The sequence below is a fragment of the Amia ocellicauda genome, chromosome 9 (assembly GCF_036373705.1).
Source record: "Amia ocellicauda isolate fAmiCal2 chromosome 9, fAmiCal2.hap1, whole genome shotgun sequence".
In the NCBI taxonomy this organism is placed as follows: Eukaryota; Metazoa; Chordata; class Actinopteri; order Amiiformes; family Amiidae; genus Amia; species Amia ocellicauda.
The window spans coordinates 24,786,837-24,802,960 of NC_089858.1; the positions used below are offsets into that span (position 1 = coordinate 24,786,837).

At 37.8% G+C, this 16,124-nt stretch overlaps 1 protein-coding gene across 1 annotated transcript; it reads left to right on the top strand.

The window, feature by feature from the left end:
- Nucleotides 1-4,051: 4,051 nt before the first annotated feature.
- bco1l (beta-carotene oxygenase 1, like) lies at nucleotides 4,052-12,188 on the top strand. Its single transcript, XM_066713810.1, has 11 exons — nucleotides 4,052-4,221; nucleotides 6,750-6,878; nucleotides 7,500-7,629; nucleotides 8,076-8,223; nucleotides 8,400-8,547; nucleotides 8,794-9,008; nucleotides 9,369-9,635; nucleotides 9,844-9,949; nucleotides 10,126-10,220; nucleotides 10,395-10,506; nucleotides 10,826-12,188. The coding sequence occupies exons 1-11, from the start codon at nucleotides 4,158-4,160 to the stop codon at nucleotides 10,984-10,986; spliced, it is 1,575 nt and encodes a 524-aa protein (XP_066569907.1). The 5' UTR covers nucleotides 4,052-4,157; the 3' UTR covers nucleotides 10,987-12,188.
- The last annotated feature ends 3,936 nt before the right edge of the window (nucleotides 12,189-16,124 follow it).

Here is a 16,124-nt window from a genome sequence, read left to right on the forward strand (position 1 = left end):
ATTAAGCCAACTAAAATAAAATCACATGGCTTTTGTATGCTCATCAATCTTTTTTTTTTTTTTGTCGTTGCTGGATTCAATTTCCAACTATACATCGATATTAAGCACAACCAGCTGTTCCAGAAGACATATTGTTAGATTTGAAAATAAATCTTTCATAATGTAAGGGTGGTTATCAGACAGGGCTGTGGATCTTGAATAAAAAAAATAAAAATAAAAGAAACTTTAATCCAATATCAAACTGTTTCTTCACTCTAGAAGCCCATTCACACATTGCATGGAACAACCTAGAGCAGACTATGTAAGACACATTATTCCTCTCTGTTTTTGTTTGGATAATATGAGAATGAAGCTAATATATTAGTTATTATTCTATTTCTTCACATATGGATAGCTTAAAATTACAATATATCACATTATTATTATATACAATTACCCATTTATACAGCTGGGGGTTTACTGGAGCAATTTCAGTAAAGTCCCTTGCTCATGGGTACAATAGCAGTGTCCACCACCTGGGACTAAACCCACGACCCCCTGCTCCAGAGTCCAGAGCCCACACTGCCGAGTTCTGGGTTATTTGTTGGCATGTCTTGTTGTAACCTTTCACATGCCTTACTTTCAGACAATGATAAAAAAGTTGTCATAAGAATGCAAGCCCCTTTGTAAAAAATATATAAGCATTCACTGGAAAATAATTGTATTGACCAATGAAAACCCATTCCCTTATAAGATATACGTAAATACAAAGATGCTTGCCTTTTATCTTTAAATTTTCTCTATAGTGTTTTATGCCATGCCAGCTATATATTTGGTCAAGTCCCAAGTGCAAGTCAAAGTCCAAAGTATTATAATTTTTTTCTAGATAAACTTTTATGATCATGCTTCTGTATCCTAAACTGATGATTACAGATATATCAGTCTTTGATATATTACACATAGTATGCAAACATTAAACACTTGGCACTAGATTATCTATAGTGTTCTATAAAATAATCAGTCTGGATTTTGAAAAGGAGGATGTAACCACATTTTTGTATTACTTTTATCAAGCTAGTGCGGCAATGGACACCAACATAAACTCAACAAAAATATAAACGCAACATGTAAAGTGTTGGTTTCATGTTTATTGAGCTGAAATGAAAGATCCATCCATGAGCATCTTCCATTCACACAAAAAGTTGATTTCTCTAAAATGTTTTGCACAAATTTGTTAGTGAGCATTTCTTCTTTGTCAAGATAATCTATCCACAAGACAGGTGTGGCATATCAAGAAGCTGATTAAACAGCATGATCATTACAGAGGTGCACCTTGTTCTGGGGACAACAGAAGACCACTTTAATATGTGCAATTTTATCACACAACACAATGCCACAGAAGTCTTGAGGGAGCTTATAACTGACATGCTGACTGCAGGAATGTCCACCAGAGCTGCTGCCAGAGAACTGAATGTTCATTTCTCTACCATAAGCCGCCTGCCATGTCATTTCATTGAATTTGACAGTACATCCAACCGCAGACCACGTGTCACCGCATCAGCCCAGGACCTCCACATCCGACTTCTTGACCTGCAGGATCGACTGAGACCAGCCATCCAGACAGCTGAAGAAAAGTTGTGTTTGCACAACTGAAGAATGTCTGTGTCACAGGGTCTTGACCTCACTGCAGCTCTGGTAGACATTCCTGCAGTCTGCATGCCAATTACACACTCCCTCAAAACTCAAGACTTGAAATCCATAGATTAATGCCTAATTTATTTATTTCCTTATATGAACTGTAACTCAGTAAAATCTTGAAAGTATGAAAATGAAAGTATGTCACAACAATAATAACATAATTCACAATCATAATCACACAAAAAACAATAAAGTAATATAATCATAATGCAATGCATTCATAAAACAGTACAGATTCTACTTCATTTACAATTTCTTTTAGTATAAAACTTCATACATCTGAGTTCATAGAAGTTGGTGGTTTGACAGTTGCATTTGTTGCTATGACAATTGCATTTCACATTTTGATTTGAGGTACAGCACTCCTGTATCAGACAATCTCAGTCCGAGGCTTAAAATAAAATAACCTTGTGGCACAAAACTACAATGTCAAATCGATTGGCGAAAGAAAGCATAGTGAAGATGATGCCAGCAAAAAATACATATCCACCAAAATGCAAACGATCGTGATGGATAATTTGTGATTTCTATTGAGACAGAATTTTTTTTTTGGACCTTCTGTCAGCACACCATTGGCCACTGATGGAAGCAAATGCTGTTAGAACACTTGAAATGTCACTTGAAATCTCGTGACTATTTCTTTATAGAAGAACATTAAATGCAATATATGAATTCACGCAGATTTAATCTGGGGCTAATTATGACTTACTATACTATTACTAATATATTCATGTTTACATGATAAATGTCTGAATTATCACATTAAAACCTTCACCAAACAACAAAAAAAATTATTTCACTCATTCAATAATCACATTGACAAATAAATAGTGGGCATATGCTAGACTAGAGCAAAAAGGGTTTTGAATAATGTGCTGTTCAGTTTTCTTAGTTCAATAAAAAATAAAAAATAAAAATGTATTCTGGGTAAAGTCTAGGAGATAACAATTCTTTACAACTCTTAATAAAGATAATTAGCCTGTTATCTTAATTGACTATCAAGGTTAACAATTTCTGTCAGTCATAAAAAATATTGATTTATTCCCCTCTTTGGTTAATGAACTTTTCATGAAAAAAGTGAAGCTGAAAATATTTTCAACAAAAACAAGAAAACTCACATAGTTTATTTTGCAAATCTCTAAACCTTCACTGTGATTTAAAACTCTTGCTCTTGTTATCTATCAAAATTAATATGTAAAATATTTCTTAAACAACTGAAAAGCCTTTCTTGAATCACCTTTTAAAAAAAACCTGTTAAGAGTCCAAATTATGTTTGTAATATGTGTTTATCAAGCTTTTTCATAACAAGCCATTTTATTTCCAAACAAACCAGTAAACCAATTTATAGGCTTTTTAAGGAAGCCAGCTAAAAAACACCCTTCCTTATATCTGTCAGTTGACTATTTCCCTTGAAGTCAACACAACTCTAGTTCTGTAACAAAAGGGGTCCAGTAAAAGCAGAAAATATGAATATGTCACAGATTCAAGGTATACTTTGCATGAAGCAAGTCTTTGGAATTTGCCATCAATACAGCAAAACAACTGTTATTGTAATTTCTTTCTTAGAAAAATAACCAATCGTTATTACATTATTACAATGACTGGGCAAAAAGAAAGAGCAAAATAAGTAAAATGGACGAAGAGGAATGACATTAAACAGAAAGGTCCTTGTTTTCCACAAACTACGTTATATAGCCTAATAAATACATACATAAATGTGCTTAGGAAAAGGCAAGAAAGTCAGGCTGAATGAGCAACAGCAACACTGATACTCGGATACATTACTGTGATCTTCGTGTGTCTGAATTTGGACTGAAGGACATGAGCAAAAAGCAAAGCCAATATGCATGGCCTTGCTAACCCATAATTATCACATTCAATGTCCCCGTGTGTGTGGAGTAGCGTGCGTTACTTTCACACTATATATGACGGTCCTTTCTGCACGGTTACAGGAGGTTTGGTACCGTTTATCCATAATCATAATCCATAATTCTGTTATTGGGACAAGGCTGGTTGCAGGAATGCTATTTTTGATTGCTGGCCCAGTATTACATATATGACATATGCATCACATTTCATATAACTATTTTCTTAGTTCAAGCATGTATGAGACATGCATATATCTCCCTTGACCTCCAATCTTATGCCCACACAATATTGTTTCAATGGACGCACCAAATTCAGAACAGCAATAATCCACTAAATGGCGCAATTTAACAGAATAAGGGGAAAGAAAAGTGCGGATGAATGGCAAGCGGCCAGATGAAGCAGCCACGCATACTTATTTGAAGGGTCCAGTTAGAAAATCTGACAAACGGCGTCAGGCACATGCGTGTACATAGATAAATAGTGCGTAAGGCAATGGATAAACCCATGTGACGTACCAGGAAGACGGCAGAGCAGATTTATTACTGGACTTCAAAAGCTAAAAGCCCCCGTGTATCCGTGCGGAGCAGCCGGCCGGCCCTGCACCTGGCACAATGCAGCCCATATTCGGCCACAATGCAGCGGACACACCGCAGCCCATCAGAGCCGAAGTTACAGGTACAGGCTTCCTTCCTTTCATTTAACATGCAAATAGTTGTGGACACTGTCCCATTTGATTATGGGACATCTTGCGTGGTATTTGTTATGACTTTTCAGACCTTTAGTGATATAAATAAAGTGCAGCATATCGCACATATCTGTTTAGTTTACCTTAAGGTATGGACACGTTTTTTTAATCTTGCGTTTCGTTTCCATACTCCCTTTATTTTCCTCTGGGCACTAGTTCACGTTGAGTTGTGCCCTCGACGTTATACGCGGATTACTAGCAATTTCAACACTGAATTAAGTGTATATGCATATGAACATCATTTCTAATACCAAATACCAATCTCAGTGAAACAGTAATAGGTGACAATAAAGCATCTTTCTTTCTCTTTTAAATAAACAACTTACAATATTGTGCCTACACCTGTGATAAGATTTACGTGTACCGAAGTTTCGTTTTCTCTCACTATATAATCTGTAATAAATCAATGAAAAATACAGCAGCTCGTTTTACGATGTTAACCAATAATTGGTTTTGTAACCACAAACCAACAGAAAGTGGTTACACAATGTAGAGGTTTTGCAGTGGATACACAGAAGATATGCATTTCAATCTGCTCATTACATGGCTGTAACCCCAGGGTTTTACAAACCAGCAATAAGCTTGCGGTGTTTTCTAATGTGTGTTGTTTTTTGTTTTTGATGATGTAAAAAAATGTAGCTTTTCAAACAAAATAGCTACCAAACTAACCAAATTACATTGTGGTAACATTGTAATAAAAAGTGAACATAGACCAGAATGGCTTTGTGGCAACAAAGTTTGTGACCTCAGGGATGTTGTCAAAACATTGTAAAAATATGATGAGGATATGTAATGGTATCATTCAATTGATCAAACTACAATCCAGAGAAACAATATTTTAAAATAGTTACATTTAAAAGAACAAAATAAACTACATATAGGCATGCAAAATAATAAAATCACCCTTGATATGTATTATAACTCATGGACCTGTGAAATGTAACTGTGCAATCAGAGAACATTAAGGGCACAGTGTGGACAGGGTAGGCTAATACATTTGTTAAACATATATCAACATATTTCAGTCCTATACAAGTTTTTTTTTCTCTTCTTTAACTAATGGTTTATTTGTTTATGTTGTTATTCATCTATTAAAAATAGACTGGATAGGATCCTTGAATCACTTAGTTATTAATGGACACCTAACGAGCACGATGGGTCGAATGGCCTCCTCTCGTTTGTAAACTTTCTTATGTTCTTATGTGTATTTTCAATCTGTAAAGCGCTTTGTGGCAACCTTGTGAAAGGCACTATACTAAATCAAAATTGATTGATTGATGTCATATGACACCTTTGCAAGAATGAAATATATTAGCTGGGTAATGCCATATATACACACATGCTCAGTGACCACTTTATAAGGTACACCTGCTCATTAATGCAAATAGCCAAAAAGCAAATCATGTGGCTGCAGCTCAATATATAAAGCATGCAGAGGTCAAGAGGTTTGGTTATTGTTTGACCTAACATTAGAATGGGGAAGACACATGATCTAAGTGACTTTGACAGTTGGTGCCAGACATGCTGGTTCCAGCATCTCAGAAACCGCTGACCTGGCAACTTCTTTACAACAGTGGTGTGCAGAAGGGAATCCTCTGAATGCACAATGCTTGGAACCTTGAAGCAAATGGGCTACAGCAGCAGCAGATCACACCAGGTTGCACTCCTGTCAGCTAAAAACAGGAAGGTGAGGCTACACTGGGCACGTGATCACCACCAAAACTGGAAAAATGTTGCCTGGTCTGATGAATTTCAATTTGTGCAGTGACATTTCTGCAGATGGTAGGGTCAGATTCCTGCCTTGTGTGAACAAGGCTGGTGGTGTAATGGTGTGGGGAATGTTTTCTTGCCACACATTAGGTCCCTTAATTAAAATGTAGCATAATTTCAATGCCACAGCATACCTAAGCATTGTTTGCTGACCATGTGCATCCCTTTATTGCCACAGTCGACCCGTTTTCAATGCGCTATGTCACAAAGCACGCATCGTCTCAGGCTGGTTCCACAAACATGACAGTGTCTACAGTTTACTCCACTGGCCGGCACAGTCCCCAGATCTCAATCCAATAGAGCACCTTTGGGATGAGGTAGAATAGGAGGTTCGCAGCATGAATGTGTGGCCGAAAAATCTGCAGGAAATGTGTGATGCTGTAAAGTCAGCATCGACCAAAATCCCTAATAAAGTGGCCACTGAGAGTGTGTATATATGTTATATAAAACCTACAATAACAACAACAACAAAAACTAGGTTCTTGCTTTTTGCAAAAGTCGTTCTATATTAATGCACAGTCATTCAAATTCAAATAGCTCATTTTAACACACTGTTAACAAATGTTTAAGAACAATTCAGTTTACTCTGAGTGTAATATCTGCTTGACTACTTTAGTCCTGAATGCATTTATTCTCTTAGCTGTTCTGAGTATGCAGCTAAATCTTTTATGAACTTGTGTGCTGGCAGGCACTCTCCCAGACTGGCTGCAGGGCACGCTGGTGCGCAATGGGCCCGGCATGTTCTCTGTGGGAGAGACCTCCTACAACCACTGGTTTGACGGAATGGCACTGCTGCACAGCTTCACCATTAAAGACGGTGAGAAAACACTTGACGATACAAATGTAACTGCACCAAACGGTCATGATACCAGAAGGGATAAAGAACTTGACATAGCCCACCACTCTTTATGGCAAGTCAAATTATCATTTAGCGATATCTTTAATTCATTTTTTATATTTCAAGATCTCTAAATCATTTAAAGATATCTTCAAATAATTTCAGATATCTTCAAATATTTCAAGATATCTCTAAATCATTTAAAGATATCTGCAATGTACAATTAGAGATATCTTGACATTATTTGCAGATATCTTTAAATGATTTAGAGATACCTCTAAATCAGCGGTTCCCAAACTGTGGTGCCCCCCCCCCAAATTCTGTGTGGCAAAGGGGTACTTGGGTCAAAAAGTTTCGGAACCCCTGCTCTAAATTATAATTTGGCTTACTATACACTATTACATTTTGAAATACAGCATTAAACTACCTGCCTGGTAGTCTCCTCTCCCAGGTAGTGTTTTTGTGTTTGTTTTTCATATTCTTCAAGCTGCGTTCCAAGCTGTGGTTTTAAGAGAAGTGGATATTTGTCTTTTGACTTTAGCATGCCATGTGTTTTCTATATTGATATCTAGTAAGGCGTCTTTCTCTCGGTTTCTCCAGGTGAAGTTTATTACCGGAGTAAATATCTCAGCAGTGATACATACAAGAACAACATCAAAGCTAACAGAATAGTGGTGTCTGAATTTGGAACAATGGCATACCCAGACCCCTGCAAAAGCATCTTTGCAAAGTAAGCAGAGCCATACCTTCTCACCTTAAACAAGAGATTCATTGTAAATACTAGACGAGCCTTGAATTGTTTTCATACTCATTATAAGTGGCAGGAGATTGTTCTGGTGAGATGTGGAGACTTAAACGCTGAGATACTCAAGGAGGTTTTCTGTCTTTTGAAACAATCACACCCTCTGTGTCTGATTGATGACTGATTGAACTTATCTGTAATTTTTTTATATTGTCACGTCTGCCCTATTCAGATCTATGGAAAAACAATGTGGGCAGCTCCCAAGTGGCAAAATCAGTAAGGGTTTTAGAAGTGAGCCGAGTTATTTATGAGATTGATAAATGTAAAAGGAAATTCAAATTTTTAAATAAAATGTCAGATGTTGTGTTTCTACATTTCTTCAAAGCTTGCAGTCTCCAGAGTGCAAACCAGTTCAGTCTCTTGCTTTATTCCAGGGTGTTCTCCTATTTTTCCAACATAATCCCAGACTTCACTGATAACTGCCTCATTAATATTGTCAAATATGGAGAGGATTACTACGCTACAACCGAAACTAACTACTTTCACAGAATTGATCCGTACACCCTTGAGACCTTACAGAAGGTGAGTACACCTTAAACAAATAATCTTAAATATCATATAGTTTTAGTAATATACTTTCATCTATGTCTAAGTACTAGACTATTTGACCTTCTAATATATCAGTGTCATTTGTTATATTCACACCCAGGAACCCCTGATTTACCTAAAATTACTCTTTAATATTATTATAATCCCAGGCGGACTACAAGGAGCACATTGCTGTGAATCTGGCAACTTCACACCCACACTATGACAAAGATGGAAACACTTACAACATGGGCACATCCATCATTGAAAGAGGAATGCCCAAATATGTGGTCTTCAAGGTCCCCCCTAAGACAACAGGTAGGAGGAAATAGATCAGTACCTCAGTGAGACTGTGCATGATTTCTCAAACACAAATCCACTTAATTTAGATATCTTTGTTATAAGTGTCTTAATTGTTTAATAGGGTGGGACTTCTTTTCTTGTAGAGAGGTGTCTTCTACCGCAATTATTTGGATGTGAAGCGACTTCTGTAGGCTGTTTGACAGAATTAAGTCACAGTTGCTGGTCTCTAGTCCTAAACATAACCAGCTATCATCTCCACAGACGATGCGGATACAGTCTTGAAGAACATGGAGACTGTGTGTTCCGTGCCCTGTCGCTCTGTCCTTTCCCCCAGCTACTTCCACAGCTTCGGGATGACAGACAATTACATCGTCTTTCTTGAGCAACCATTCAAGCTGGATATACCAAGGCTGGCCACTGCTTTCTACAGAGGAGTCAACTGGGCCAGCTGTCTAAAATTCAGTGCTGACGAATCTGTAAGAATTTGGCTTACAGTTCAATTTGTTTAACAGATGTAATATATATATTTATATGTTACACAAGAAAGCAACATTTTTTCCTTCATTGATTTGAATTGAAAAATCTGTACATTCTCTGAAGCCTAGGTTAATATCATTAGAACCAATCTCATAATGAACCTAGAAAGCAGAGCAGACTAGACAGATTTAAAATGTATGGAAATGCATTCCCCCACTACTATTCTTTGTGCATTATTTAGTTTTCAATGCCAATTAAAGGTATTACATATTTTTTTGTTTTCTGGAATGATATAATGTGATCCAGAGCCACCTGAAGTGAATAACTGTTACTAACGATCAATTGTTTGGCCCATTTAGACTCTAATCCACGTGATCGACAGAAAGACAGGCAAGACCGTGTCCACAAAGTTCTACACAGATGCGTTAGTGGTTTTCCATCACATCAACACATACGAAGAGGCAGACCATATTGTGTTTGATGTTATCGCATACAAGGACAACAGCCTTTACGAGATGTTCTACCTGGAAAACCTCTTGCAGGAGTCAGAAAACTTTGCTGAGAAGAACCAGCTTAAAAGTCCCCCAATCTGCCAGAGATTTGTTCTTCCACTCCATACCAACGAGGTACAGCACCTAGATTGTAGAGGAACGAGAGATTATGGTTTTACCAGCCTTCCACTTTAAAGCTACTCAGTTCTGCAAACATCATAGCCAAGGTTTCAAGGTGTCAGCAAAGGTCTTGACTTGAGACCTCAGCTGGACCAAAAAAACAACAGAATTCATAGGGTTGTAAAACCTCTGCTTTAAGTATATTGATTTTCTTGTCCTCTAGGCTTCAGCAGTAGGTGAAAACCTTGTTAAACTCCAAACTACTACAGCCACTGCAGTGAAGGAAAAGGAGGGGTCCCTGTACTGCAAGCCTGAAGAAATATGTCAAGGTAAACTATTAGTATTATTGTTATTATTATTATTATTATCATCATCATCATACACAATTGCTATCAGTCTGAAATGCTTTTACTCTAGTCGTGTCTGAAAGCGCAGGCAAATCATCAGATGGACACAGTTCAACACATCTCTGCCAAGCAGTCCTTTCTTTCATTACTCTTATCAGGAGTGGAGCTGCCAAGGTATAACTATGAATACAATGGCAAGAAATACCGATATTTCTACGCTGCAAGAGTGGAATGGAAGCCATTTCCAACAAAGGTACCTGAGCTACTTCCGAGATTTCCCACAGTGATAGCTTTCATCAAACCCATGTACATATTACATCCCCTTGAATTAACTGTACATATGCTTTCATCGAGTATCAGGGATATACTGTAAATTAATTCTGAAATAGACTTTTATATTTAGCCTTCGTCTTTTATCTTACTAAAGATCGGGAAAGTGGATACTGAAACTAAACAGATTTTGGAGTGGGCGGAGGAGAACTGCTGGCCCGCTGAACCAGTTTTTGTCCCATCTCCAAATGCAGTGGAAGAAGATGATGGTGAGAAGTATTTCCTGCCAAATGTTGTTACTGGAATTGTTTTGTGTAAGACAGCTTTCCAGAAGATGTCCAACTCATAACAATTATTGAACTTAAAGTGAACTGTAACAGTGTTTCTCAAATATACATTCTTGCTGTTTCAGTAAAAAAAAAAGTAGTTTGCAAATGACAGCATGTGACATAACCACAAGACTTTAGTGAACTCTGACTTCAATGATCTATGACAGTGTTGAAATTGACATAAAAGTTTTAAATTTAACATTGTCAAAGTACACTGAATACTGACAAAGTTTAACATTTTTTTTCTGTTTGATTTCAGGGATCATTTTGTCCTCAATCATTTCAACAGATCCACAGAAACAACCATTTTTGCTCATCCTGGATGCCAAGACCTTTAAAGAAATTGCTCGTGCCTCCATCAATGCCAGTCTTCATCTGGACCTACATGGTCTCTTTATCCCTCAACATGCTCCTCTTTGACAGAGGCACAGACGGACCTGAAGGAGTTAAACTCGGTCTGCTGCTTTAGCACCATCTCCCTGATACCAGTACTGTGCCTGTAGGTAGCCACCACAGCTGAGGGTCTATGAAAACAGGTGCAAATGGAGGAATATAATGGGAAAATAACACTGGCTTTTATTTAAAATATACAACAACAATAATGGTTATTTTCTTTCACTTGAATTCTGTGTTGTCAGGTTTACACTTGAAGTATGATTTATCTGAGATCCTTTCTGCATAATAATTTTAGGAAAAAACATGCCATTTTAAAAAGTTCATATTATAAAATGATGAGCCATTATAGTCGATCACTAATGGTCAATTGCAACGAACTGGAAGCAGCATCGTAACGGGGGTTAGTATGGAGCTCTGGACCTAACTAGTACACTAGTTGATTACCAGCTCTGTACTATACATGTTCTCCATTGTAACCACTGCTGCCCTCTAGAGGATAGTAAAGTACAGGACAAATGTGTCCAATTCCAAGGTGAACATTGAAACGGGTGAAACCCTCTAAACAAACTACCATATTAATATTTATATGTATGTCATCACCGTTTTGTTTCCCACAGTGTACCCACAAGTTTTACTACATTAAATATAACACTCACATTCTACCCACTGTGCCCATATTCCTCAATATTATCCCTGCACCCCCATAAGGACCACCAGTGTGTCTTCTCAAAATAAACATAACATAGAACAAATAGATTACACTGATTTGAAGAAAATGTAAAAGTACTAATTTATTTCATGGCCACGCACTTGGTACACTATCATATAAGTAGTCAGTGCACCCTGATATGGAGTAGCCTCTTTTAACATGCATTGAAACTTAATACATTAGATTTTCCTCTCAATTAAAACAACTACAATGGATATACCTCTTTGAAACTATATAGCCTCACCCATAGATATACAAATGTATATGTCTATGGCCTCACGTGAGTCTGTGACAATTTACGGGATGGCCTGTCCATGTTTGAATGAATGTGTACAGCGAGTGTTTTTAAATCCTGCTCCCACTTATGTAATGTGATCTTGAAAATGTAATGATTGTAACATTGTATTAAACCATACAATCTTCATAAATGTTTCTAGACTGTATCTCGACTTAACTTACAGAAACACAGATTGATTATATTGATATTTTTAGTTACGCCACTGATTCGTGCAGAGAAATTATAGTCTAGTCTCTATGTTAAAATATAAATATAAATATAGTCATGTATACTAATACTGCATATATTTATAAATATGTCCAACTAAAAAACACAACAGGCTGCTAAAATAGTTACCATGTTTATCACTATTTTCATGCTTTAATGCTTTGTTTCACACAGAAATACTGATTATCTGGAAATCTAGGCTGACTAAATTAAACCAAACCTGCTAACAATATGTGGGTCACAGACACTGTAACATATGTAAATTCATGTAACGGAGCAGCATATCCCAATCCTGATAAGAAGAGAATACATGGGATGTGTTTGTTACTTGGTTGGATAATTATATACACATAATTGCCATCTAGTGCTGGTTCGATATACATTTGAAAGGTGCTTTGTTACTATTCTTCAGACATGTATTACAATTACATACACCTAAAATAATACTAAACCAAGCATGATCAATACAAGGAACATGATTAACATGGAGTAGACATCAACTACTCTATGACAGACTGTGTGTGACAGAATACCAGGCACATGCAGCTGTCATTACAAACAAGGGGAATGGGACTGACTAGAAACGTTTGTGATAGAATGACAGCAAAGCACGTTCCTGTAGGATTTTCAAATATATAATCTTTCTTCATTATTGAATGTATTTTAGTAGGATTGTCACAGTTGATACACAGAAACATCTCAAAATAAGTGTTTCTGAATCATTACAGGATTGATAGTTTCTATGTCCACTGATCCATTGAAAACTAAATGCATAGAATATAGAAGTTTATTTGCATTGCATTCCAATCCCTCAGTCTGTCAGTGTCTGGTAGTTACAACCTTTTCAAAATAAAAAGTGACAAAAATACTGCAAACTAATAAAATGGTCATGTGTCCATATGGTGATGTAATGTATTCCCTTTGTGCACTGCAGTCTTGACACAGTTCTATCATGTAACCTTTGAACAGCACTGTAATTGTGAAATAATGCCCCAGTGAGAATGTTTAACCCGAGTGATAAGAAGGATCAGGTGTCTTGTGCAGCCCCATCCTGGCTGTGATCTGAACAGGTGTGCCAAAGAAAGGTGTAACCTAATGTCGTTTGCCCATTCTCTTTCACAAACCGACATCAATAATTAAAGAGGATTTGTATTTATTTTGTGCATTTATAAAAATGTAGACATACAGACCTGACCTTCAGCTGTGTGGGGACCCTAGGAAGTGATATCCAGGTATGTGGTCAAGAAAAGTAAGTGTCAGACTTGTATACACAGAGAGCCAGGGTAGTAGAGGATGAGGTGCAGGAAGAGACTTGGTCAAAACAGGCCTGGTTTGGGGACTGGCAAAGTGCAATAAAGGCAAGGCAAGGCAAGAAGGTCAGTCAATCGGGCATACAAGACAGTAAATGGCAATCCAGAAAACTAAACAGGCGCTCACACCACAGCCACAGTAAAGAAAATAACAAGACTTAGCATTGAATATAAGTAACAGGGTTTAAATACAGAGCAGAGGGAAGCAGGGGCCAGGGATATGAGTGTTTGTCCAATGGGAGTAGAGAGCTGATGGTGCATGTGCACATGGTGCTGAGGAAGGTTAATTGGATAATGTTCTTGGTGCTGGGGAAGGTGAGGAGAGCAGATGTACCAGTAAGGAAATTCATGTTTAAGGTAGTATATTGTATTAATACATATAACTTTGGAATAACTTTCCAATAACATTGGAAGGTTTAACACCCTTACGTTAAAAATATTTTATTCAGTGAGTAATTTAGTAATAGTTATTAATCACCAATTATCTATCACTTTAAAAGGTTGTATGTAAACTTTATACTCCAGCTACATATCAATCAATGGCGTAGCAGTCCAAAGTTTCCCCCACCTTTCCCCATCTCAAGTCAGTTCATACATATTGTGCTATGCTAGACATGTGAAGTTATTGTCATAACCCTGGTTCCCTGAAAGAAGAATTACCATTGCCAAACAGGAAGAGCCTTCTGACCTGCCTATAACTGAACACTTGTACCAAAGCTGCCAATCAGGCCCCTGTTGCAAGGAGGGGATCCTGCCTACCTCTCTCTCAAGGGAGGTCTCCTTGCAATAGATAGCCGCCATTTTCCGTCCCGTGGAGGTCGCCGGGCACATGATCCTGAAGGGTAATGGTTGTTATTCTTCTTTCAGGGAATCAGGGTTATGACAATAACCTAACCTTACATTTCATGTCAGAATAACAACCATTACTGAATGGGAAGGCTATACCAAAGCCATCGTGCAGTCCGGTGTCTGGAATAGTCTGGTCCATGGCGTAACATTAGGGGCTCACAGTGGTGGCTGGGCAGCAGTCTGCAACGCCTGAGAGCTCGAAGAAGTTCCGTTTCGGTTTGTAACATTTAACCAGTAGAACCTTACAAAAGTCTGTTGGCCTGTCCATGTAGCCACCTGACAAAGGTCCTCCAGTGATGCACCATGAAAGACAGCCCAAGAAGTTGCTTGTCCCTGAGCAAAGTGGGACATCACCTGGCAGGGAAATCACAGAAGTCTCATAAGCAACTTTCACAGTATCAGCCACCCAGTGTGCCAGTCTCTGTTTAGACAGGGCTTGTCCTTTGGAACAGGCACCCTAACAAACAAACACTTGATCCTGCACACACTGTACTCTGGCTTTATCTGTCCTGATCCTCTCCAGCACTCTGTCCCTGCAAAATGAAAACCATCTGGGGCAATATATTGTCTCTCTTAAAGCAAATAGGTGCACTTCCGCCCTCTGGAACAGTTCCCAAAATGTGCTGCACGACATGCAGGCACCTTGCCAAACTGTCTGAACCTCCCCGAGACAGTAAATCTGCTGCCAGGTTGGAGATTCCTGGTAGATGGACTGTCTGAATGGAGAGGGCGTTGTTGTGTGCCCACAATAAGAGCTGGCATACCGCTTTGTGGAGACTGGGGGACTGCAACTCCCCCTGGTGGTTGATGTAAGCCATTGTCAACTGTGTAAACTGTGTCCTGCAGGTGCTTTGAGATTTGGGTTGTGTATGTTCATGTCACTTAAAAATAATATTGAAATTAAATTATTTAATAACAAAACAGGGAAGTGTGAAACAACTGACTTGGACTTGCTTGGTTTCAGATGGCAGTTCTTTCAGCCTGTCAGAGTGTCACATTCCTCCCTATAGGAGACTATGGAGACTACCACAGACTACTGTTAGAATGAGGGGGTAATTTAGCTTATAGCATATACTAAAATGTACAGTTGAAGCTGATACATGTGACATGATTGGATTGGACGTGAAGTCATGATGCCAGTGTAAAGGCCACTGGAAATGCCACTTACACCCTAGTGATCCTAATATTTCTGTTGGTTGTAACTGGCCTGGCTATTTGTGATTTTTGAGAGCAGGTCTCTTTATATTTATATTTTATATTTTTCATTTAACATTTATATTTAACACTTACATTTATATTTAACATTTATACATTTAAAAGCTATATATTTATTTTGTGACTCAGAGATTATGCATTTATTTAAGTATTTATTTTAAAAAATGAAATCTTTATAAATGTGTACAAAACGGCTTAAGTATTCACTAAATGTAGAAAAAAACACTAGATTTATGTTAAATGTGTGAATAAAGACACTCGAAAAAAGTGTGCGCTATTTTACATTTGGCACCCCATATTTATCACCAGCTCACCATACAACGCTTTTATCCACTTTAAAACTTCCTGGTCCTATACAAAATAACCTGGTGTATGTCATTTACAACATTTAACTTCCGGCAGACGTTTTCTCAGGGATGTAGCTGCCCAGATAAAGGCTGGCACATTTTTGCAAGAAAGCTGCTTATTGTTTCAATTCGTTTTTACTTTTTTTCCCCCAGTTACACAGCATTCAGATTAGGGCCCCTACATTGTTGGGGCCTGCTTTTGTCCTACTAGCCTGTTACTTATACAT